The following is a 27,137-nucleotide window of genomic DNA, read 5'->3' as shown; positions in this document are numbered from 1 at the left end:
AACATATTATTTAATTTTTTAATAAATTTAAATAGTTAAAAGGAAGAAAAAATAATAAGACATATTTTAGACATTCCTTGTTCGAATAAAATTTAATGCGAAATAAAACTCAGAAAAATTAAAATAATTTTTTTTCATTTTAGAAATGTTATATATGAGTAAATATTAAAAAGATAATGCCACGTAATGGATTCACTTTTGTTTTACCAGAAAATTAAACTTAAAAATTAAATTTCAATTTTTCACTATCAAAATACCATCCATAAACAGATACACAGCAGAATTTTTTTAATAATTTCTTTATCATCAATAAATATCATGTAAAATATTATTTTGAATTGTTTTACAAAGGACGAAAGAATTTTAATATTTAACTCTTGTATATCTATAAATTCAAAAAAAGATACAGATGCAGTGAATGAAAGTTTTCTCGTATGTGATAGGAAAATCATGAAAAAAAATAATAATAAGAGTAGATCAATAAATCACAGCTTTTCTAAAATGAGACTTGCAAGAAGCACAACATACAATTTTATTGTGTCCATATCCGACAAATTCGCTTACATTTCTATCATGATAATGATAAAAAAATTTCTTCACAAGAGAAATTTAAATTTATATCTAATATATTGAAAAATGCATCTTTGACAAAATATATATTTAAATTAATATTTTAGTTACAAGTTAGGATTTTTCTTGTGTACAAAATTTCAATAATGTTGCCATCTATTTAAAATGCCTAAAGAATAATATTAAAAACTTTGCTTGTTCGTTTATAATACAATCTTCAATTTTAACAAGCTAATAATTTTTTAAAAAAAAGAAAAATCTGCATAAATCGAAAATGAATCAAAATAATATTTGAAATCATATTATAATACTTAATATATTTAATATCAATTCCTAATATAATACTATTGTGATCATTTATATCATGCCCAAATTTGGATTATATTTTGACTACATGATTAAATCACTGAATGAATACAAAATTTGATCCTTTTAAATATCATATAATAAAAATATATAAAATGTGAACGCAAGTTTTAAGTTATTTGAACTAAAAATTGTGTAAGTTCTAACAATCAAGTGCAATAAGAAACAATTTTAAGAAATTTAAATTATTAAGATATTTGTTGTAAAACTTTTCATAATGCAGATTCAAACATAGCAACAATTTATTTTTTATAGACTAAAAGATTTACAAACTTATATTGTATTAATTTAAAGTGAAAATACAGGTATACTTCAAGGCATTTATTCTAGTTATAAAGCTCGAATTAATAATTGTTCACCATAAAAACTATTATATTCAACGTGGAAGACAACAATTGATTAATACAAAAGCATCAAAAATTAACACAGTATAATTTTTGACAAAAATATACAGTTCCATTGTTTAAAAAAAATCAGGCATAGAAATGTGCAATCTGTCGAAAAAACGCAGTACCCTACTTGACCAGTAAAAAAATAATAAGAAAAAATGCTTGACTGCGAAAAATTTACAGCACTTTTACATATTTAAAAAAAATTACTCTCGTGCACTATTTTAATATAGTTACACTAGCAAATATTTTTTTCTTTACACTAAATACAAAACATAAAACACACTGCAGTAGGAACAAGCTCCTGACATTATAAAAAGGCACTATTTGTAATTCAAACAATAGTTTAAATCTAGAATGCAAAATACAATACATGGTACATGATTCAGTCTTTTTAGTTGATTGATCATCTGATTGCAACAAATCGGAGATGAAAGTTTTTACATTTGAAAAAAGGAAACTTGTTGATTTATTTGTCCATGTATGCTCCTTCATTTAACTTATAAACATCTGTGAAGGTTGCGTTTATTTTCCATTTCGTGTACTCGTTTAACTTTTCCTCTGCAGTTCTCATAGAAATGAGAGTTGGAAGATCTTCTGATGAAGGACGGAGGCAATTACAAAGCAAGCAATCAACTGAAGCCCATGATGTAGCTGCGAACCTGAAAAACAAATACAAAAATAAATACAAATGTCTATCTTTTATTCCATATTACATTCATATATTTTATATCAACCGTAAAATTTCAAGAGTTTTGCATATTTTTAGAAGAATTCGATAATCCTGGTTCATACTGCCATACTCAACGCTACAAGGTGGCCAAATTCTAAATTTTACTATCCATAAATTTTGTATCTACATCTATAGATTGAGTACTTAGCAAATGGAACGGTATGATAACTGATATCAGGGTGTCTTACCAGCACTATACAGGGTGTTTATAAAGTCCCGGACCCATTTTGATGTTTAATAACTCATAAAATAATAAAGATATAAACAAACTTATGGCATTTATTGATGGAATAACTCATATATTTTCCTTTTCAGGTTTGAATATTTTTACTTTCGTAAATATCGTTTGCGCGTGTGGTTAATTTCAGATAATTTCATTTTCCAGTCTAAATATCTGTACTTTTCTAAATATTGTCTGCTTATTAATTGCATTTTTCTCTCTTTTGTTTTTGGCAACTATTGCAATGTTGTGTTTACTTTTGATGTGTTTGTTCTATGTAGTACTTTTGTATGTGATGTTTTATTCGAGCGGATATTAAGGAGAATGCATACACCACAAGAGAAAGCACAGATTTTATGGTGGTTCATAGAAATGAAATCGATAGTGCAAGCACAGAGAAATTTCAGAAGAATTTACCAAAAAGATCCTCCATCCAAAAACAGCATCTTGCGGTGGAAAAAGAATTTTCTAGAAATTGGAAGTATCGAAGATAAGAAACGTTCCAGACGTCCTTGCACAAGTGATTTTGATGTTGAGCGTGTCAGTGAGACATTTTTACACAATCCTAGAATATCTGTGAGATCAGCGGCAACAGAATTGGATATGCCAATTTCGACGGTGTACAAGGTTATTAAGAAAAAATTAAGACTGCATGCATACAAAGTTCAAATTGTTCAAGTTTTGGAACCAAACGATAGGCCTAGGAGGATGGCGTTTGCAACAGATATGCTAAGAAGGATAGAAGATGCTGCTGATTTTCTGAAGAGCATAATGTTCTCCGATGAAGCATCCTTTCATGTTTCTGGCATTGTTAATCGCCATAATGTGCGCAAATGGCTCTGTGGATGCCGACATGCTTGTCGCTACCTGGCGTGAAATTGACTATCGACTTGATATTCTCCGTGCGACGAAGGGGGCACACGTGGAAGTTCATTGACAAGGGTCATGAAACTTTTTGAGTTTATTTAACCATTTATGTTATTAATTTAAATCTACCTTTATTATTTTATGAGTTATTAAACATCAAAATGGGTCCGGGACTTTATAAACACCCTGTATTATTTACAACTAAAAAAACGTTTTACCAACACTTTTAATATCTACAATAAAAACATAATTTTGCAGATCTTTTGATAATACTCATCATTCTGTCTTAGCCGACATTGCTGACACCAGAAATACTGCCGACAAATTTCAAAAATACAATGATAATTCCACTGTTTTACAGACACAATTTGATAATCCTAGTCTATTCTGTCATACTCATCGTTGCAAGAAGGACAAAATAAAAATTTTACTTCCCACAAATTTTGCATCTATAGCTACAACTTGACTACTTTGAAAATGTTGGAATAATATGATACCTGGATGTCTTGGTCTATGTTATCTATATCTATCTTGGTCTTGCTTATCTATATTATTTTCTATGAAAAACCGTTTTACCTGCAATTCATGCATTTACAGCGAAAATCTAATGTTCTGCAGATGTTAGAGCAGCCTTTGATAAATCTTGCTCTATTTTACCCAATGCTGTAGACACCAAATTTACTAACCTGAAATTTTGCTGCGACAGACAGATAATTTGCAAATATTTTGATAACATTAAATTTACTAATCTGAAATTTTGCTACTACAGGCAGAAGTTGAATGTTTTGCAGATATTTTGATAACATGAAATTTACTAATCTGAAATTTTGCTACTACAGACAGACCTTGAATGTTTTGCAGATATTTTGATAACATGAAAGTTACTTTGAAATTTTGCTACTACAGGCAGAAGTTGAATGTTTTGTAGATATTTTGATAACATGAAATTTACTAATCTGAAATTTTGCTACTACAGACAGACCTTGAATGTTTTGCAGATATTTTGATAACATGAAAGTTACTTTGAAATTTTACTACTACAGACAGACCTTGAATATTTTGCAGATATTTTGATAACATGAAATTTACTAATCTGAAATTTTGCTACTACAGACAGACCTTGAATGTTTTGCAGATATTTTGATAACATGAAAGTTACTTTGAAATTTTACTACTACAGACAGACCTTGAATATTTTGCAGATATTTTGATAACATGAAATTTACTTTGAAATTTTACTACTGTAGACAGACCTTGAATGTTTTGCAGATATTTGATAACACTCACAATCTTACTGTATTACCCGACGTTGCACGCAGCAGAATTACTACCTACAAATTTTCCAATATACAATAATAATTTCATTGTTATGCAGATTTTTTGAATAATTTGATAAATCTTCCTATTCCATCATCCACAACATTCTTGCGTAGTTAAATTTAGGAACTTCAAAATAAGCAATTTCATAAAAAATTTCGTTAGGCAACCAGCCATAATGGAATGAAAGAAAATGAATAAATGTATTCTTCTGCTAAATTTACTATAACAAAATCTGTAACTATAAATTGGTGTGATGTTTATTATCTATGTAACTTAAAATTCAATTTAGACTTTAATACCCAATTTAATTTAGATCACTGATTTCGGAAAATTCCTTTTAATTATCTTAAAAACACCATGAATAAGATAACTGTGAAGTAAAAATAAAACCCTCGATACTTTTTAAAAGCAATTACCAAAAAATTGATAGAAAATAGATAGTAAAATTATTATAAATGCACAATAAAAAGATTTTTTGAAATACAATGTAATATGAAAAAAATTTGATTGCCTTCAAATTCCTTGCATCATCTCGAAAATTAATGAAAAAGAAAAATTTCAAAATGATAATATTTTGATTTCTAAATTTGGTTAATGGGACGCAAATGCTACTTAAAAATTATTTAATAATTTAGTAATATATATTGACTCGTTTAATAGAACAAAAAATAAACAATTGAATAAGAGCGGATTTTTCACAGAAGTAAAAGTAACTGTCAAACAAACAGAAAGTTGGGAATTAAAATATTATACACAAAGTAGTTATTAGATATAAATAATTTACTTTTCAACTATGATAATTCGTGGATAATACGAATGTCATCCACGCTTATCAGTATACAAAAGTAAAGGTGAAATAAATTAACACAATATAAAATTAAAATAAATTAAACATTTACATAGATTCTATGCTGCAATATACCCGAGAAGTCATAACAAGTAATAAAAATTTATGATTAAGTTTTGTCAAGCGCTTAGTTGCTGACGCATAAAAATGTGAGGAGTTGTTTATACAAACGACTGTCTTTGGCTGTCAATGTTTTAAAAACATTTGAGACATTCAAAACAATGTTGTAAAGTACTATGCCACTCATTTTTACAAGCTGAATCATACAATTGTGAACAAGATGCCGACTCAGTAATTTAAATTGACATAAAGCAATCAATTTACACAGTTATTTATATTACAAAAAGTGAATGTAGTCTTTGTTTTCTCATTTCAAAAACAGATTATAAAACGATGTATAGGTCGTTCTTAAAGATGTAAACAGTTTTATATTGGTTTCAAACAGTAACTGCCGAAAAATGTTATATACCTGAATTTTTAAGCATGCTTCAAATTCTAAAAAATAAACTTTCATCTTATAGTAATTACACAATAATGTTAATACATTTGAATTTTTAGATGATAAAATCTTAATTTGACACTGCATCTAAATGAATACTTTGAATTCAACTAATAAATGCATTATGATTTTTTAAAATTTTATATTCGTTATGACAAGCAAGAATCTATATTGAAATATATTTTAATACAGTGAATTGTTTTGCATGGACATACGTAAGATACAAAATATTCATTAAAAGTTTTCATACAAATTAGTTTCATTTTCACTAAAATCTTTATTTTTTTTTAAATGCATTATTATCAGATAAATTTTCAGGCAATTACTATCATATCGGAAATCTAATAAAATATTTAGGTATTAAAATTCAAATAAAATCAATCTACAAAATTAAAATTTTGGGGAAAAAGCTTTCATGTCTATTCAACTAACGTAATCAGATTTTCTGAGTGTTAATTAATTTCGTTATTTTAGAAGAAGTTCAAGAAAGGGACAAAGATTTTAAAAGAATTATTGCCATATGTAATGCAAAGTGTCTTGCAACTTAAAAATTTTTGGGAGACAGCTTTCATGTCCTTTCAAATAATGACCAGATTTTTTGAATATTGATCTAAAATATTACACATTTTTTCTATCCAAATTAATTTGATGTATTCCATTTTTTTTTGGAGGAGGGGCATTGAGAAGTGAATAAAGTAAAAAACAGTGTTGGAATATGTAATTCAAAATGTTTTGAACATTAAAATTTTTAGAAAGTAACTTTCATGCCTTTTCAATTAACATGACTGAATATTAACCTAAACCTCTAACTTAGATTTTCTGAATATTAACCTAAATCATTCCCTTTTTTTTTTCAACGGAAGGAGAAGGAATGACAAGAAAAAGACAGCGAACAAAAACAACAAGTGATTGTCAAATCATATCCAATTATTTAGTAATTAATAATAGAAAATGTTTAAAATTTATAGAAATTAAAATATCTAAACGAACGTCAATATTGAACAGCAATTAAAAAATTAAATTAAACAAATTGGACGGCCAAATTTCATAGCATGGCAAACGTTGTGATGGAACACTCTTCAAAAACTCATTTTTAATAATAAATTTTAAATACTTTTAATTTTTATTTTATACTAGCCGCCTTTGGCGACCAGCCGGTTCGCCAATCTTAATGTTCGTTAAAATTTTAATAATTAAATATTTTATGCAATTCCAACTTTAATAGATTCTTCAGCAAAATATTTTAAAACTTCAAATTTTGATATTCATATAATTCACTCATAATATTATAAAGGCCTTCAGTCATAACGTGATATGTATCTCTCTAATTTTCTGTTACCCCTCGTAGAATTTATGCTTTAAATTAAAGTGTAAAGGATTAATCTGCAATTAATATAATAATATTTTTTACTGAAACAAAGCATTTTTTTTAATAATATGATTACTGATAATAGAGTCACTGAGCGTTTAAACTTTATGGGCACTAAAGAATATCTTTCTTAATTTATATAATATCTCAAGAATTTGTCAACAAAATTTTCTCAGATTCATCATGAACGGATCGATTCAGTTGGGGTAACGCTATGCAGATTATACATGTTTAATTTCCTTTATTCTGTGTTATTTTAATTCAAAAGTACTTCAGAATGAATCTGAAACATGGATTAATTAACAATGTTTAATTTTAAATGCATAAAACATTAAGAAAATAAACAGAATCGTTTGAAATAATCCGCCGAAAAATCTTAACCCTAGCCTCATTACTGTTGGGAGAAAAAAAGAACTAAAGCCTAAATCATTTGGCGTTGGGGAAAATGGAAGATTATTTTGGCGGAAAAGTTGGCGGTGGGGAAAATGGAAGATTTTTTTGGCGGGAAAGTTAGTTTTTAATTAATAATTAAAATTCTAATTAAAATTTCAAAAAAAGGGACCCCAGGTGCACATTCCCGACCTCTAAGGTATACATGTACCAAATTTGGTAGCTGTATGTCAAATGACCTGGCCTGTAGAGCGCCAACACACACACACACACACACACACACACACATTGAGCTTTATTATAAGTATAGATTATATTTATTTATATACTTATTTTGATTTTTTTATACTATAAACGATATATAAGTAATTAATTGGCAATCAGGGAAATTTTATTCAAAAATAGAATACTTTCCCAAGTTAAGATTAAAAAAAACTGTCCAGAACTATTCTGAATTCTTTAGTTACTCAAAATAGGATAAGTTGAATATAAAACCGAATTTTTTCTTGCAGACCACTAAAACCATGTTGTTTATCTTACACGCTATATTAATTGTAGAGAGGTTAAATTTATCGATACCATCGCATCAATCAAAGGTTGTCGACTCTGTTTATCAATTCCATACAAATAGTCGCACTATTGATGTCCAAGGAACCCAAAATAACATCTAATTTGTCAAACACATGAAATTTAGATCTGCTATGCGTCATAGATTTTGAGGTACATGATGTTCGACACAGTTCTGCGTTTTTGAAACATAAAATAAAATTAAAAAATGACAGAAATTTGGCTTACACGTTACATTTTTTTTTTCTTTTTGTAAAAAGTTGTTTACTGCTTTCAACAAATGAAATCCGCCAAAAGTTGCACGCAATATTTCGTTTAAGAGTAATATTTACTGATGAATATTTAACCATTATTATAAAAATAACGGTAAAACTAGTAACAAATAGCTGACAGACAGTTTCGTCCTGACGACTCATTTGAAACATAAAGCAGAACAAAAATAACATTTGCTGAAAAATCAACATCGTTTCTAAACATCTACTGTATTTTTTTAAAGTTGGTATTTGCCAAACATCAGCTTTGTTATGACTATTTTTAGTGCTAAAATTATCTGGAAAAACATCTGCTACATTTCAGTATCGGTAGCGTAGTAAACAGCGTATGTATAATTTAACTACGTTTTTTTTATGAAGAATACGTCCAATATTCACTGGAATGTTTGTGCATTATCATAACATATATATTTACTTAAAATATACAGTGAAGGGTTAACTTTCAAGCAAACAAAGTGGCGTGATATTTAAGTTCAGCCAATCACGAACTTTTTGCATTGGGGACACATTGTTTTCTTCAGTTAAAAAAAATATGTCAAAACGGAATTTGTTTCGCATATTTTTAACACATATATGTATAAACTACTTCACATAAAACGCATAGTGTTCCTTTCAATTTTCTGCTTTAAGTCATTTAATGCACTATTTTTTTATTCTGTTACTAATGCATTACTAAATTTATCAAACATTTACTACAGACAACAATCTGACTCTCAGATACAGATATCAGTTAATTAAGGTTTTAATATAGAATACAGATTTCAATTAATTAAGTTTTCAATATAGAATAAAGATTTCAATTAATTCTTTTGAATATAAATTGATACCCATAGTTTCTTTAGTGAAGTATTTCAAACTTCAAATTCAAATAGAAATTCAAGTAGCATTTCTTAACTGTCTTTATACTATCCTACTTTTTGCAAGCATAATTTTTTACTTTCTCGTATAGACACACAAAGTAAAAATAAAGTAATCATAAAAAAAATCGAACTCTAGATTTTTAACGAATCTTAACGTTTCAGATCTTCCCGACTCCGAAAAACATATTTTTAAAATTGTTTCTATTCGTTTGTTAAAAGAGTAATTCAAAAATGTTTTGTGCTGATGGATGATATTTAAAATGTGGCCTTAATTTGTAAATATATATATAAATTTACAAATCACTATATTTGTAGATTTATTTTTAGATTCATTAAATTTGTAAATTTCTATCAAATTTTGAACGAAATCCATCCAGAAATTTATCTATCCGCCTTTCCGGATATAAATGAGCATGACAACTGCAAAATGTAGAGATCCTGTCTACAAATATAACATGCGAGTATTAAAGTTTAAGTGTAGATAAGTACTAAATTTTGAACCAAACCTGACAACGGGTTAATCATCTGTCGGTCTCTACTTTCACAAGCATTTTAACAGGATAACTCAAAATTCCAATGACTTAAATGTATAATTTAATAAGCGGTTTTGGGTACAGTACTATAATTGTAGTTCTGTTCCATATTTTGATTTTAATCGATCTAACAAAAGGTGTCCAAAATATACATTAAAATTTCTGGAACTTGCTTATTAATAGCTAAAATATTGCCATAGATCATATGCTAATAGCTTATTTCGTAATATTGTTTTCTAATGGCTTGCTTTAATACTAAACAAAAACTTTATTAGAAAGTAAGCGAGGAAGTTTCGGGAAGACAAATCCTGTTGCTTCTAATGGAGAGACAAATGCCAATATCGCATGAAAATCCCAACAGTGAGCACCGTGTAAATTGTACAGCATTGTACGCGATGCTAGATCTTAATTTTATTCCATTTGCTCTGGTGATTTCAAAATTAAATTAATGCAACACAACTGATGATTATAATATGAACAATCCCAGCAAGAAGTTGATATTGAAGCATTAATGGATTAATAAACATCATCATTAATCCACTAAGCGAATAAAGATATTAATTAATCCATTAAGATATTAAATATCTTATTTCATTTCTTCCCTATAGGCGGAATGAAATAATATAAAAAAAACGAATATGCATTACAATTTTGCCAATAAATATCAAGATTTTTCATTCCTGGGCTTTTAAAAATGAAAGAAAAGCACGCAGTTAAATATTTTCTGAAACAATGAAAATGATTTTAATTTCATTACAACAATGAAAAATATTGTGATAAATTCCGCATAAAAATATTTTTAATTTATCGAAATTAGAGGAGCAATGTATAGAAAAATTCATATCATTAAAGATGCAATTCTTTAAATTTTAAAATGGGGTAAAATTTATTGTTATGCAATATTTTCGGATATCAAAATTTTGTTTAATTTATGATTAATTAAAATTGGAATTAAAGTTACAAAAACTCTCTTAAAAATAAGCATTCTCCATCTCCCAAATCTATTTCTATCAAATTTGATAATTCCAAGTAACTGCTCTGTTCTATAGAGCATCAATACACTCATACATTCATTTTTTATTAACAATAGACATCAATTATCGAAAAAATACTATCAATTTTGGTAATTGCAATATAACATTTTCGTTAAGTTCCGTATTTAAAGAATGCCAACAATAAATTTGAGTAGGATATTGGAAAAATAAAAGTATTTTTCAAGTTCACTGTTGCTGAGAATATGTTAAAACAATCCACATAAGTTCACGCTGTATTTTTTTTATCAACAAGTAGTTTACTAAAACACGTATACGAATCATTATTCCTCAAATAGGTATTCTATTTCTAGCATAAAATGCTTTGATATTAAGAACTCCAAAAAATTATTTTTATCACTTTTTCTAAGAATTTATACCAGAATTTTTTTAAAAAAAGAAAGATGGGTACAGTTGTCTATGCATTACTGCTTATATATAAATTAAATAAAATATATAGGCCTAAAGTTAAAATATGTAATACAAAAATTATTTAAATATATAGTTTCACAAGGCATTATATACAGTACCTAAGAATAACATAAAATGAATATAAAAAAGAAGTCACGATAAGACTTTTATTTTAAGACATCCATCCAACAGAAATTAAAATTCTTTTTGGAAAAAATAATAAAATAATACCAATAAAACATTTGCATTCAATAGAAAAAAGTAATTAATAATAAAATAAAAATAATAAAGAAAATTAAATTTGCATAAAACGAAGATGTGAATATGTCATTTGTTTTGTATAGAATTTCTATGATATGTATGAAATTTTCGCAATTTCATATTCTGCTTGATAATGTTTGGGCATTATGTAGAATGTTGGATTTCAAACTCTGTTGAAAATATTTTTAAATAGTTCAAGGCTCGGAAAAAGAATGATTCAGTAAATAGAAATATCAACTTTACTCAACGGCATTATAAATATAATTACAGCTAATGCAATGCTTGATGTCATTACGAGTCAAAAATAGTACAATATCAGTTGCCTTATCTATAATGTAACTGTTGAAGTGGTTAAACTAATGATAAGATAAGAAAAACCGCAAAAACATGACTCTACTAAATCATACATTCTTATGAATAACGAATTTAGAGAGAGAATATAATCGGTTTACATTGAATAAAATTAATTTCTCGTTGCATTTTAGATATTTCTTTTGCATTGAATTAATTGCAGTGAATTAATTTGATTATCAATAATACTGATTTTTTTATTTACGCCATTAGTTTATGTCTAAAAATATTACATAAATACAAAATATTCAAATAAAATAGGAAATATTCAAAAAATAATTTTGAAACGAAGTATGTTTGAAACATACAGATTTATCAAAAATTAAAGATCCAATCTTTTGATGATAGTAATTTTTCTTTGTATACTTAATATATGAGACAGTAGTAATTTTAATAACAAATTAAAAATTGTATATATTTTATAATAACTATAATTCTATATAATAACTTGATTCATGCATGTAAAAATGTTATTATAATTTATTTTTAAATTCATTTCTTGATGTTTTGAAATTTTGTTCAGTTGTGCGTTTCCAATGATAACATAATATTTCAGAATTTCATTTTATATATAAGCTTATTTCTAGCTCCAGTTTACTGTAAATTCTCTCTCTAAAAGAAATTAAATTACTAAAAAAGAAAATAAATAATCAGAAGCATTCAACTCTCATATTTCTCCTTTACCCCGAAAAATAGTTTTGTATTTGGCTTCATTGTATAATAAAGAAAATTGCGTACATGTTTTGAAATCTTTTCCTGTTAGGAGACTGGTTCCGATAATTGAAACAAGTATACAATTTTATATACCATCTAGCTATCGCATTCCCTTTTTACATAAGCTTATTTAGGTTGACTTGGTTCTTGGCTTAAATGTATTATTACAATATTTATAACATAATGTATTATTATAGTATTTATAATGCAATTCCGATGATAATTTAATATTTTGAAGATAAAATTGTGAGTTAATCAGTTGAATTTTTATTCTATATAATAAAATGATATCGAAACTAAAAAATAATTTTTTTGAAAAAAATGAGTGAAAATCATTTCTCTGAATAAACCTCAAAAGGACGGGAAATTAGAGAAAAATATAATTATATATTAGAGGAAAAAAATAAATTGCTGAAAGAAACAAAAAGAAACGAAAGTTTAATTGAAGTACACTCATAAAATTAATTAAGTTGTTAACTGAAATAGGGGGAGTTAAATGAATTTCTAAGAAAAAGTTGCTACACGCTTTTTTAGTCGTTAAATTAGCATTCTTAATTATAGTATTCAAAATTCCTAAGATGCACTCATAAATGTTTTTTCTTTTCTTTTTTTTTTGAGTTTCGTAGATTTTGTTTTGTTTTTCCTCTTTTAAAAACAAAATTATTCGGAGATTATTTTTATGATTTTGCTCCTTATCGATAGTATTAACATAACACAATTATTTAGTGTTTGTATCTCCGTTATAAATCCATAACTACATTCATTTAAAATTAAAAGCAGAATTCAAACTGGCGAACCGCTGGTCGTCAAAGACGGCTAGTTTTTAAATAATTTAGTAAATCAAAATAAACTGTAGAGTAATTATCATTTGAATTTTCAATTATTCACCAAATCCATATCAACTGACATTTTTTCTTAAAAAGCACAGGAAAACATGTTTCTAAGCAACATAAAAGAACGAGGTGTTTCAAATATCGATACCCTGTTAGTTCTCTATAATAGATACGAATGAATGTCGCATAATTCGCATTTACTTGTTCTTTTGAAATTTTCTATAATTTCACACAATTTTCTTATTTTTGAGGAATTTACAAAACATATAATAAATAAAAATGCTGAGTGCAAAATTTTTTTCATTATTTTTTGTAATTAATTTGAACTTAACTAAGAAACTTTTAACTTAGCATTTTTAACTTTTAACTTTTAGCTTTGAGAAAGGAGGCATTATAAAAATGTTATAAAAACGAATGGGCAAATAATCAAAGATATTTTTGTATTTTTAATTATTTTTAACGATAAGATTGAATTATTTGCATTTTTTTCGAAAATATTGGAACAAAATATTGGCCAATGAATTGCTATTTTAACGGTGTCATTTAAAGGAGTATGTATTCAACTAAGTAATTGTTTCTTTTTAAAGAAAGCAATAAAAATATCCATTACTAGCATTTTGTAACATTTTAATGTAGAATTAATTCTTTTTCAGATTTTTATTCGCAAGTTTCAGAAAGCAAAAGATCTATATAAATTAAATATTAAACACATTACTTAGAATTAATGAGCTTTACTTTCAAATACTTTTTAAATTAATTTAAACAAAAAAATTCGGAAAAATTAAATATATATATATATTGATGTCAAGTGAAAGAATTTTAAGGACTTCATTAAATTTTTGCTGTTCTTTTAACATTGAAATATGAATTTATTTTTATAATTTAATTCGATAATACCAAAAGTCCATTATTTTATGCCTTGTTTTGTCCTTCTACGAAACATATTTCGTGCATTAATATTACAAACATCAAAGAAATAGCGGAAATTATCTATTAAAATATCGATCTCCCATTACATAGTACTGCAGCATTCATCTATAAATGAGCGTAAATGAAACAATCAATGTAGTCTGGGCGTAGAACAGTAGACAGATTAATGACCTAAAAACATAATGGGAATGTATGACACCCTTATCAAGTAGTTCATTAAGATAACGATTTATGCTACCAAAATTTGGCTTATTTTTTCCATAGAAGAATATGTGGTGGAAAATTATAAACCTAGTTTCTAAAAGAATATTCAAATATTTGATTTGTTCAAATATTTCTAAAGCACTTAATGAAAATATTTTATATTTTATTTTAAAAAAGTAAAAGTATTTTATAGCATCAATGGCCGACAATTCAATATCAAATTCAAAATTGTAGTCTTGCGTATTGCACAGATGATTAGAAGTAATACATCCCATTACTGGTATTTTGTAAATTTTAATGTAAAATTCATTTTTTTTTTCGGATTTTTATTTGTAAATAAATTAGGGTAAGCAAACTCCTGCAGAATTTAAATATTAAGCATATTATTTAGAATTAATGAGCTTTAAACTGAAATATTTTTAAATTGATTCAAACAAAAAAAGTTAGGAAAATTAGAAAAATTTATTGAAGCGAAATCAGAGAGTTTTAAGTTTTGGATTTTTGTCTTTCTTTTAACACTGAAATATAGACTTATTTTTATAATTTCATAATACCAATAATCCATTATTTTAGATGGATTATTGGTATTACGAAACATATTTGGTGCATTACTATTACACACATTAAAAAAGCAACGGAAATTATCTATTAAAATATCGATCTCCCATTACTTAATATTGCTGCCTTCATTTATAAATGAGAGAAAATGAAACAATCAATGTAGTCTGGGCGTAGAACAGTAGACAGATTAATGACCTAAAAACATAATGGGAATGTATGACACCCTTATCAAGTAGTTCATTAAGATAACGATTTATGCTACCAAAATTTGGCTTATTTGTTCAGTAGAAGAATATGTAGTGGAAAATTATGAACTTAATTTCTGAAAGAATATCCTGTGATTTGATATAATTTAACTAAAAATTTCTAAAATACTTAACGCGAGGATTTTTATTTATTTTGCATTTTATTGAAGAAAGTTAAAAGGTTTTAAATAATGAAAGGCAGACAATTCAATATCGAATACAGAATTGTAGTCTGACGTATTGTATAGAGAGCATGATAAAAAGCATTACAATTTTAAAATAAAATAAATTTTTATACAGAATTTTAGGAAAATACATCCGAATTTCGATATTAAATTTATAACTTTCGCGGCAAAATTCAAGTTTAGAAAGCTAATGATTTTAAAAATCCTTACTCTGACGTCTAAATTAGTGTCTTGTTAGGAATTTCGAGTCATAAAATTGTAAGGAAATTTATGACCATTTGCTTTAGAAATTATTAAACTTTAAGAATTATATGTATGTTATTTACCGTCAGATTTACTTGAAAATTAAAGTCATTTTCTGAATAACTTATAATCATGGTTAATAAAATTTTTAACAAATTAAAATTTTGTCCGACTGTAATTCAAGTGAAGTTCACTTAATTTCTGCTTAAGTTTAAAAAAATAATTGATGATGTTGAACATTGTACTTGCTTCATTTACAAATTTGATTTCCTCACATAATATTAACATTTTAAAAAAAGCAAGAAATATTTCGGCAAGGGTTTCGCAATTCTGGATTATGGGCAGAGGCCGGTGACCGAACATGAGCCGATAATCGATTCTCCAACTTTTCATGCCACACAAAGGTGAAAAAATCCAGAAAATCACATATTTAATGTACACCAGGACCACATGAAACGATTGCTCTTCGGTAGAATCGGATCTTGAACTGGTGGTCCAAAAATTGAGATCTAACATCATATCATATCAGACGATCCCATTTCATTACAGAGCTTTCATTCAGTTCTTTTAAATTAATCATACAAGAAATCTAAGAAAATCTTCAAAACTATTACTATAAAAACGAAAGTTAACAAATTTTTGAAAGTAACTAAAAAATGTTCAGAAAATATTTACTACCAAATTTTTTATGAACGTTAACTAAAATAAGATTTCAGTTCTTGGCACATTTTTTGTAAATTTAAATTAATAGATTCAAGAACAATAACTTACCGTCGATAGATGCATTTCTGTGAAAAACGCTAAAGTGAAAATTTGAGCAAATCCAACAAATTGTATCCACGTTAAAAATTCCTGTGGGGAAAAAGGTAATCATTAAAAATATACAGGTGATCATTATACAGATAATTATTACAACTATACAGATAATTATTGCAAATATACAGGTAATCATTATAAATATAGAGGTAATCATTACAAATAACAAATATAAAGAATCAAAATCAATCATCGATAGAATATTTGACAACTTATGTTAATCATTCCAATAAATGCAATTATATTTTTAAAAAATCTATTAGGATTGAACCTATTTGATTGCATTAAATACACTTTGAATGCAGTTCAAATTGCATTCAAAAATTTGTTTCCACCGTATGCAAAATTATTTTCACATTAATAAAGAATATGCAAATACGAAAAGCAAACATATTAAATAAAAACGGTTATATATATATATATATAATCTGATTGGGCAATTACGTAATAAGTCAAAATTATGAAAGTTTCAAGAAAATAAACTTATGTACTAGACAAGCAATAAAAAGAAATTTTTAATTCTTTTTATTCTATTTGTTACAGAAATAGCAGAGAAAAATCTGACATCACAGACATACATTTGAATTTGAAAATGTATCATTTAATCAAGCATTTCTTCTGGAGGTATTTTTTTTTCAGTTTCATATGTACGAATACAGCAAAATAATTAAATTTTTACTCAAAAATTTTAAACTGTGGAGATATTGTGAAGCTGGATAAACATATGCAATAAAATACGAAATATCTTGTGAAGCCCGTAATATACATTGCGCAAGAAACGAATAAACTCGTTATCCGTTCGCAATGTTTCATACATTAACACTTTTTGAACGAACCACAAGTTAACTCGTGAAAGCTGAAATAAATGTCGGGTCTTTAATGTGTAAATGTTAACCAAACGCACGATATTTTTTTTTTTTGTATTTGTAAATGTTTGGTGTTTTTTGGTCGATTAATTTAATTATTTCTATAAAGACCAAACAAGATCATATTTTTAAGAAATTTTCTTTTACTTCTTAACTAAGATATTTTTGGTATTATTTCGGAGACACATTCTTGGTGTCTTCGAAAACGAATGGCTAAATATATCTACAATGAGGACGTAAAAACTGAAAAAATTCCATTGAATGAAAAGAAATATGAAACAATCTACTTATGAATCAAAACAGAAAAATAAAAATAATTAAAGCTATTGCGAAATATTATGAATTAAAGGAAATTAGACTAACTATAAAAAATTAAATTTCCCAAATAATGAAATGATTTTTAATACTGAAAAGAATATCAGGAAAACTCTTGAAATTCAATGTCATTTTGACGAAGATCAAATCATAAGGAAGAGAAATGAGTGCATCTCACCAACAACGGCACATAAAATCAACGTCATATAATATCACTGAAGCAGGAAAACTGATTAATAAAAAATATAAAAATAAAGGGATTAGCTAGAATAAACCGAAGGCCTTGACAATACAATAGAATTGAAAAATATAATCTGTGGTCATATTACTTCTGTCAGAAATCATGTTGGCTGAAAGGTAGAATCTGTTAATTAAAACAGCAACGTTTTACAGGCTGGCAGATTCTTGGATTAAATTAACCGTTGGCTTCTAAATTTGGGGTGTAGTCATTTCTTGGAAATTACATGCTTATTAATAAATAATTCGTTAAAATTTAAATTCGATTTTTAATTAAAAATCAATCGAAATGTAAATGCATTTCTTCAACGATTTTAAAACATATTATGGTACAAAAATCAGTTTCATAAAGTTTTAAATAAAAAAATAGTCTATTTAATGATACAAATTTTATTTTCACACATTTTTTTCTCTCATCTTCGTAAGTTTTAAAATTATTTTCAAGTATATTTTACAAATTCCTTTTTATTGTTTTATTTATTACATTTATATCCGTAGCGAAATTAAATACAATTTTTTTGTGTGTGCATTAAAAATAAAGTATAAAAACAAGTTAAAAGTATCTAAACTAAGCCTAAAATTTTAGCATATTTCGGACTAGAGAATGGAATCTGTCGTTAAATGTTTCTGGCAAACGATATTTCCCAAATATTCATTTCAACTTAAAAATAAACATATATAATTTATACTTCAAAGAATAAGCTAAACAATTTATTCAGAGAGAAAATAGTAAAGTTGTACATATCTAAAATTCGGAGAGCCTGAACATATGTTACAGACTACCTTTATACCTCTAAGCAGATTAAAACAAAATTTGACATGCATAATTTTTAGGATATAAAATTAAAACTATTGTATTAAAAGTGAAACAAAGACTAAAACAGGGGCAACATAAATAAAATCTAGCTAGAATCTTATTTCACACACAAAAAAAAAATCTTATTTCACACAAAAAAAGTTATTAATTTTCCAATTTTGCTTCTTCAGAAGGTCCGATCATACTGCAGGATTTAATATTTCTTTGAGAATGCAATATTAAAATTCGAAATTTAACATTCTTAGAAACTCGAATATCAATATAAGTGGTTCTTGGGATAAGGAGAAATACATAATTAAAAATCACTGGTTCACTGACTCTGACACTTAAACAGGAGAGGGTGGGTTAACAAATGTTGAAATGTTAAACATAATAACAACCGGGTAGAAACTTAAAATTTAGATAACACATGCATCGTTTCAATGCATTCGAAATTACCCGCAATTTTAGAACATGAAATTATTTGATGTAGAAACCTGAAATTTCATTAATTCGTTCCTCGTCCCAATGCACCAAATGATTTGGCTTTTCTTTTCTGTGTCCTTCAGACAGTTGAATTAGATGTCATTAAACAGTCAGAAATTGCCCACCATTTTCTGAATGTCGAGTTAACCATTTAATTATTATTACGCAGTTCGCAAACTAACCAACATTTTTATGAATGCCGAATTAATCATTCCATTCTTTCGAAATTTGTCTACTTAATTGTACCTAATTGTACCAACACCAATTCCGTAACACGATAGACAATTTAAAATACTAACTTTTTATTATTTTTAAAATGCAATATTAGAATTTTTTTCTGTAACGTTTTGCGAAAACAGCTGGGTCTGTAAAGACGATAAAATCCCGATTTTTAACTCATCAGAATCGAAAAAAGCTTCTTAGATTTGTTCCGAATATCCCAGATAATCCAAAGTTTTACTTACAAGTAAATAATTTTTATTAAAAATTAATTATATTTATACTTTTCGAAACTTTAGTTGAAATACTTGATATTTAATTGAATAATTTACACTTCTTTCTATATGAAAAAATATATGAATTACGGTTACCAAATAGTCTGGATTAGGCGAGGAAATCCTGAGTTTTGATTTTTCGAAATCGAAGTGGTTAGATTTGTTCCGTATATCCCAGATAATCCAAAATTTTATAAACAAATATTTTTTATTAAAAATGTCATTACATTTATATATTTTTTTTAAAGTTTAGTTGAAATATTTAGTTCTTTTATTTAGAAAGTGAATTAATTTTGCCAACTTTTGCCATATAAATAAATTCTTCTTAATATCACATTTGCAGACGAATCAGCTTGAATGAAAAATATCAAAAGAAATAGCAAAATGTTTTTAGCTGCTGTTTGTCCTTATTTTTGGAAATTTTCATAATTAATTGTTTTATTATTACTGATGTTTTAAATTTATTTCACTGATCTTGTCCTATATCACATCCTTCTTTCCCTAACCAGTACAAAGGATTATACATTCGATATAAGTATCGTTTCAGGATGAATTTCGGGAAATCTGATCATTTCGCATAAATATGCCCGAGTGTTTTTTGTTCCATTATTCAAAACGGAAACATACATACGAGGCAAATACATAAAAATAATAAAAAGAATGCAAAGCATGAACAAAAAATAACTGATATCCAAAAAATAAAATAAAATCCAATAAGAGATTTATAGCATGATGGTTTAAATAGCAAGCCATCAATTATCAGTCTTGGTAAGTTAGTTTATTAATGTTTAATAAAGGATTTCCCTACATTATTTTATCTAAGATATTAAATGGCAGAGCAAAATTTAACGGTTGGAGGAAGATCTGATCTGAAACGTGGCACCGTTCCAACATTCAGCATTCTGATTACTAATTATGAGAAAATGTAATGAGACGCGCACTCAACAGTCATATCCAACTCTTATCTCATCCAGTTATTTTAAAAGTGTTATTACGACAAAGTGCGTCTGCAATGCCTAAAAGAATGGGGTTAATTCATGCTCACTTAAAGCTCATCAACAAATTTTTTTCTCATATATTTAAAAAATAATAATTAACTTAGCGCAATTTTATATTCAAAATAGTGCGTTTTAATAAAAATTAATATAAAAATTGTTTTATCTCTATAAACACAAACCAACAAAGTGAATTTTATTTATTTATTTAAAAAAATAAAAAAATAAATAAAAGTATCTAAAATTCGAGTCTTTAGCCTTAAATATTATCATTATCGTATTAAGATAATATATTAAGCTTGTTCCATCTGGTTTGATTGCATCAGCCATAAAATTCTGCGCGTAACAATTTTACATCACGCAATTAAAAAAAAAAAAGGATAATTAATTTGATGAGTTTTCATTTTCAAAATAGTATAATAAAAGTTAATATAAAATTTGCTTATCACTAAAAATACAAAACAACATTATTTTATTTGTTTATTTTTAAAAAAAATATTTAAAATTCGAGCCTCTAGCATAAAATATTATCATTAAAGTATTATGATAATATTTCAGGCTTGTTTCTATCTGGTTTGATTGCATCCCCTATAGAATTTTGTGCGTCACGATTTCACATCACGAAATTTCAAAAAAAAAAAAATATTGAACATAACATTATCAATTTAATAAAATCCGTAGGGGAAAATTTTACTTAGAAGTTTATGTCCAATGAAAATAATTTTAACAAGAAAGAAAGAAAGGTTTTTTCCATCTGATTTGTCTGAATCCTCCATAAAATTCTGCGATAAACGATTTTACATCACGTAATTTCCAAAAAAAAAAAAAAAAAAAAAAAAAATTGAACATGACATTATCAATTTAATAAAATCCGAAAGTGAAAATGCTGCTTGAAATTTATGTCCAATAAAAACAATTTTAACAAGAAAGAAAGAAATGTTGTTTCCAACTGATTTGACTGCATCCGCCACAGAATTCTGCGAGGAACGATTTTACATCGCGCAATTTCCAAAAGAAAAAAAATGTAGTGTAGAGCATTATTATTTCAATAAAATCTGAAACTGAAAATTCTGCTCCAAAGAAAATAATTTTTAATCAGACTTTTAACATTAGCCAGCACAGCCAAGTGATCCCTACAATCCAAAAGATTCCAATTTCATTGCAACAATAAATGGTATTGTTACAAACTATGCTTAAAATTGAATTTGAAACATTTACATAAATAAAAGAAAAAATTGTAAAAAAAAATTTATTATCGCTGAAAAAATAATTTTTTTGAATTTTAAAATAGTGTAAAAACAGTTTTTATACACTAATATGTTCCAAAATTGTGGGATGAAAAAAGTTAAAATTCCTATTCATATTTTATAAATAAGAAATTATTAAAATTTTGAAAATCCTACATCTACTACTGAAGAAGTAGTCAAATTTGGAGGCCCAATTCCAAAGAACTGCATTTTAAAGCCCTGCATTTCGTTGAAACGATTTTTGCATATATCGCGAAAATTACATAAAGTATGCCACTTAAAACATATTTTGTTAAAAAGTATTTATCTTTAGTAAAAAAATAAATATTATGCTTTCCATTAAAAATCCAATAACTGCAACTCTAAAATTATCTGATACTATTCCATCAAGAGGAAATAATATACAGCAGATTTCACAAAAAAAATTAATTAAGACGTTATATTTATTATATTGATTCAATTTACTGAAAATAGTAATGTTAACATTATGCATTATTTTCAGGGGATGTTTTCAATGCTTGTATATTTAACAATTCCAGCCAATTCTATTAAACACTTTTCAAAATATTATAATAATATAACCTAAAACAAAAATATCATAGCTAGGAATTATTTTTTGAAATGTTGGAACTGAAATGTATTCAGGAGATATGATTAATTAACTTGTATGCTTGAGTTAAAGATTCAACATAATCTTTTAATCAATAAAGACTTCATTCATCAAAACACATGTGTCATAGAATTGTATTCCTAATTTACACACAGCAAACTAACAAAGCAAATCAAACAATAGCAAATTATCTAATAGATATAAATTATAAATTCAGTTCAACTTACCCACAATTTATTAATATATATGGCAAATAAAAGGAATTGAATGAATGTATGTGCATTGGACAATCTCCAGAACCACATCAGTATCCATGTGATTGAAGACCGTAGAACGTCGTTTTGAGCAGCCTTTTAATAAATAGAACAGAATTTAAAAAAAATCACTTATATTATCAACTAAATGCATAATCATAATCAGTTAGAATTAATTTTGACTTGAAATCAACATTTTCAATTAGTAATCGAATCGATTATAAATGAATAAATATAAATTAGTTGTATGTTCTATTAAGCAAGTGCACTCTAATTCAATTTCGAAAGAATGCCAAATATTAAATAGAAACATTAATTAAAAATCATCGAAAATCTAGAATTTATGCTTTATATTAAATAAAATAAATGCCCTTTAAATTTATTATATTATTGTATTCTTTTGATTTCGCTTCACTCAAAAGCTTTAAACAATTAATTGCATTTTTTAAGTTATATTTCTTTACGTCAAATTGATATTTTCGGAAAGAATTAAAATGTAATCACATTTTATTTATCAAATCCCATCCATCCAATTCAATCCCATTTCTTTTTTTCGACTGGGAATCATTTTTGAAGCGGAACGAAGATAAAACAAGAAACTTTGAAGAAAAACAATAAAATTCGTGAAAGAATCAAACGATAGTTTAATGTGTGCGTGTGTGTGTGTAATGATATTTTAAACTTTAATTTCAATTTAATTAATTTCCCAGTTTTTATCGTAATTTAGCCCATAGTAACTTTATTTTAAAATATTCTCTTATTTCTCAATCCAATTCCACTGTCTCTACTTAATTAATTCAGGAGTAGCTTTGTAAAATTGCTGAATCGGCTAAAAGCCTAACTTTCCCACACTTCGCGTGAAGGGACAAATACCGCTGACGGGACAAATTCTTTTTTAAAACCTCCCAGTGTTTCCCCTGCCTTGTCCGCGCGTGTCGTATCCTGTCGACTCTTTAATATGTAAGCATTATTTTATGTGAAGCAGGATGCAGTTTTGAAGACAGTGAAAAGACTTTCGATTTCGTGACGTCTTTTATTTCATTTTGAAAAAGCAGGCATATGTACAAGCGATGAGCACACAGAACGACAGAGAAAGGAATGAGGAAAAAGCTCTTGAACATTTTATCCCTGGTCTTATATAACCAAAGAAATTGATAGGGAAAATATTTCTTCATACTGCTAATATATAATGAGATTTCGATAGGGATTTCCGCTACAAGGCAGGGGAAACACAGGGAGGTTTTAAAAAAGAATTTGTCTCGTCAGCGGTATTTGTCCCTTCACGCGGAGTGTGGGAAAGTTAGGTTTTTAGCCGATTCAGCAATTTTACAAAGCTGCTCTTGAATTAATTAAGTAGAGACAATGGAATTGGATCAAGAAATAAGAGAATATTTTAAAATAAAGTTACTGTGGGCTAAATTAAGATAAATTCTTGGAAATTAATTAAATTGAAATTAATGTTTAAAACATCATTACATACATACATACATATATATATATATATATATATATATATATATATATATATATATATATATATATATATATATATATATATATATATATATATATATATATATATATATATATATATATATATATATATATATATACATACATTAATAAAATAATACAATTAAAAATATACTCATGCAAACGATTCAGAATATTTTATTAAAGTTAATTCGAATTATATTATATTTACTAATATTCGTCGTAAATGAATCAATTAATATAATTAAAAACACATAGAAGTAGATGATTTAGAATATTTTAGCGGAATAAATTCATGTTATGTCGGAAATACATAATAAATGTCACTATGCGAGGCACGTAAGATTTAACAATATGTTTTATTACTCTTACTATGATATCAGGTCCTTTTATGTTCCGCAATTAAAACACTGAATTTCCAAATTAAATTAAAACGACGCATTTACATTCCATCAAGTGAGTATGAATTAGTTGCATTAAAGTTCATGTAACAAATATTCACCCATGCGTATTTACGAATGTATTATACGTCAGTTTTTATAGAAAAAGTGCGTATTCATGTAAATTTAGGATTAATTTCATTCATGAAATTTACATGTTTAATGTAGCTTAAAATAACATAGATCGATAAAATGATAAAATCCAAATAAATAAATAATTTCATGAATTTGAAACATAAAAATGAAAATTCTTTGATTATTTTTTTTTATTTGGAAAACAGATTGCTTTTTTTTATTCGGAAAACCAGAAACAGAAATAGAAAAATTGATGTGTGCACAGGTGATTTCCTTAATACTGTGTATTCAGATGATTTCCTTAATACTGTATATGCAGATGATTTCCTTAATACTGTATATGCAGATATTTCCTTTCATCAATTTCTCCGGCAGTTGTTTCTAAAATCATCTAAAAAGAAGTAACAAGGATTGTTTTCTTATCATTCTGGCCTTAAAATTTATTTGTTTTCACGACTCATTAAATATGCCCAATTTCCGTAGAACACTTATATATGCATTAGACAATAATACATTTCACATTTTCTTGTATTTCCTTCAAAAAAACTGTAGCCTTCCGAAAAAGATCTGCTTAACCATGCATGTCGCGGAAAACTGTCTTCGAGATTCTGAAATAAAAATGTCATTTTGTATGCACCAACACGCTTCTACATGGCTGTAGATTTTTATCTACCACGTGCAAATCACGTTTCTAGAAAATGAAAACATGTAGAAAGTTTTGAATCGATGTTTTCTGCTGTAACTACATACTTGCATATTATAATACATCGAACTGTAATGGAATTATTGGATAATCAATAAAATTATGTGAAAGAAAAATATTTTTAAAGTATAAAAATTATATAATATTTTATATATTAAATTATATAATATTTTGAAGTATAAAAAATATTTTTAGAAATTTAAAAAAGAATTATAGAGTTAATAAATTTCGACGTTAAATAAATATCATGCTCACACGTAGGAATGCTCGAATTCATGATATATATCTATAAGTAATTAAGAGAGTTATAAATTGAATAACGATTATGATATACTGTTTCATTTCTTGCAAACTTATACAAGGTGTCTTTCATGTAACTCCTCACGAAAAAAATTCAAATAAATGTAGAGATAGACCAATGGATCATATCAACATAAATTATCCCTCTACTAATTAAACACTCTTTTAGGGATCACGTGACATGATGATAAGGTCTCTGTTTCGGAATCGGAGGATTTCAAGTTCGAAACTCCATTCCATCGAAGAACCGTCGTATAAGCTAGTTTGGTGCACGTTAAATACGTCGGGGCAAACGCACCCTCCCGCTGTTGAGGTGTGGAAGTTTGGGGAGGAAAGTGAGAGCTCAGGCGTCGTCTTCGTCATCTGACCGCAGCTCAAAATTACGAGGTCTGTCCCAAAATAGTCCTAGTGTTGCTTTAAAACGGACCGTTAATGTAACTTAACTGTTTAGGAAACTATTTAAGCGCATCAACCATCGCATCATCTTACCGGAAAATGATGTTGCTTTTCTTTAGATCTTGAATCTAGCGAAATTTTTTTCATATATCCAAGCAAATATAACCATAGTTAGATAATAAAAAATGACAAGTCATTAGTTTTTTTTTTTTTCTGACAGGGTACACCACACTTTAAGAAAGTCACATTTTCATTTCAATAATAGCGTAACGCTATTCACAACTGTCTTCCTACAATTGTGATGGTTTATAACATTTGATATACAAAATGTAGATTCACCGCTAAAAATGCATGACATTTTTTTTCATTTCCTTCGTTTTTACTTAGAGGTTCTAAAGTAAAATCGCAGAGTGTTTATATATATATATATATATATATATATATATATATATATATATATATATATATATATATATATATATATATATATATATATATATATATATAAGCATGATGCTTCAATTTCTTATGCAAGATATCATGAACTGTTGAATATGGAAAGTCCAGTTTTTTATTGACTTTACGGATAAATTTTCTAGCGATGTGTTTGAAACGTTTTCTAACTTGGTCAACAGTTTCACTCTCTAGAATGGTCCTATTGGCATCTTGACAACAATATACGCTATATAGATATTTTAAAAATTATTTCATCAATAGTTTAAAAGAATTCATTAATGAATGATCACAAGTGCACTTCAAATGATACTTTTTTTTATTTTATAAAAATCTTTAATTTCGCAAACCAAAGCATAAGCATCGTCTTCTACTATACGGATGACATG

The 27,137-nt window shown here is 26.8% G+C and overlaps 1 protein-coding gene across 6 annotated transcripts in view; it reads right to left on the bottom strand.

Annotated features, from left to right (window-relative positions):
• Positions 1-502: 502 nt before the first annotated feature.
• Positions 503-27,137, bottom strand: part of LOC129981013 (ceramide phosphoethanolamine synthase-like) — a 130,482-nt gene continuing 103,847 nt past the window's right edge. For all 6 annotated transcript variants that reach the window (XM_056091606.1, XM_056091609.1, XM_056091604.1 and 3 more), the window contains 3 exons: positions 22,861-22,983; positions 16,543-16,623; positions 503-1,987 (listed from right to left, as the gene is read on the bottom strand). In XM_056091606.1, coding sequence (XP_055947581.1) covers positions 1,958-1,987; positions 16,543-16,623; positions 22,861-22,983 — 234 coding nt within the window. In that variant the 3' untranslated portion in view covers positions 503-1,957. The remainder of the gene's footprint in view (positions 1,988-16,542; positions 16,624-22,860; positions 22,984-27,137) is intronic.

Source organism: Argiope bruennichi, chromosome 8, assembly GCF_947563725.1.
Source record: "Argiope bruennichi chromosome 8, qqArgBrue1.1, whole genome shotgun sequence".
Taxonomy (NCBI): domain Eukaryota; kingdom Metazoa; phylum Arthropoda; class Arachnida; order Araneae; family Araneidae; genus Argiope; species Argiope bruennichi.
The sequence above is the reverse complement of the archived record's forward strand: the minus strand, read 5'-3'. Positions and strand labels throughout refer to the sequence as shown.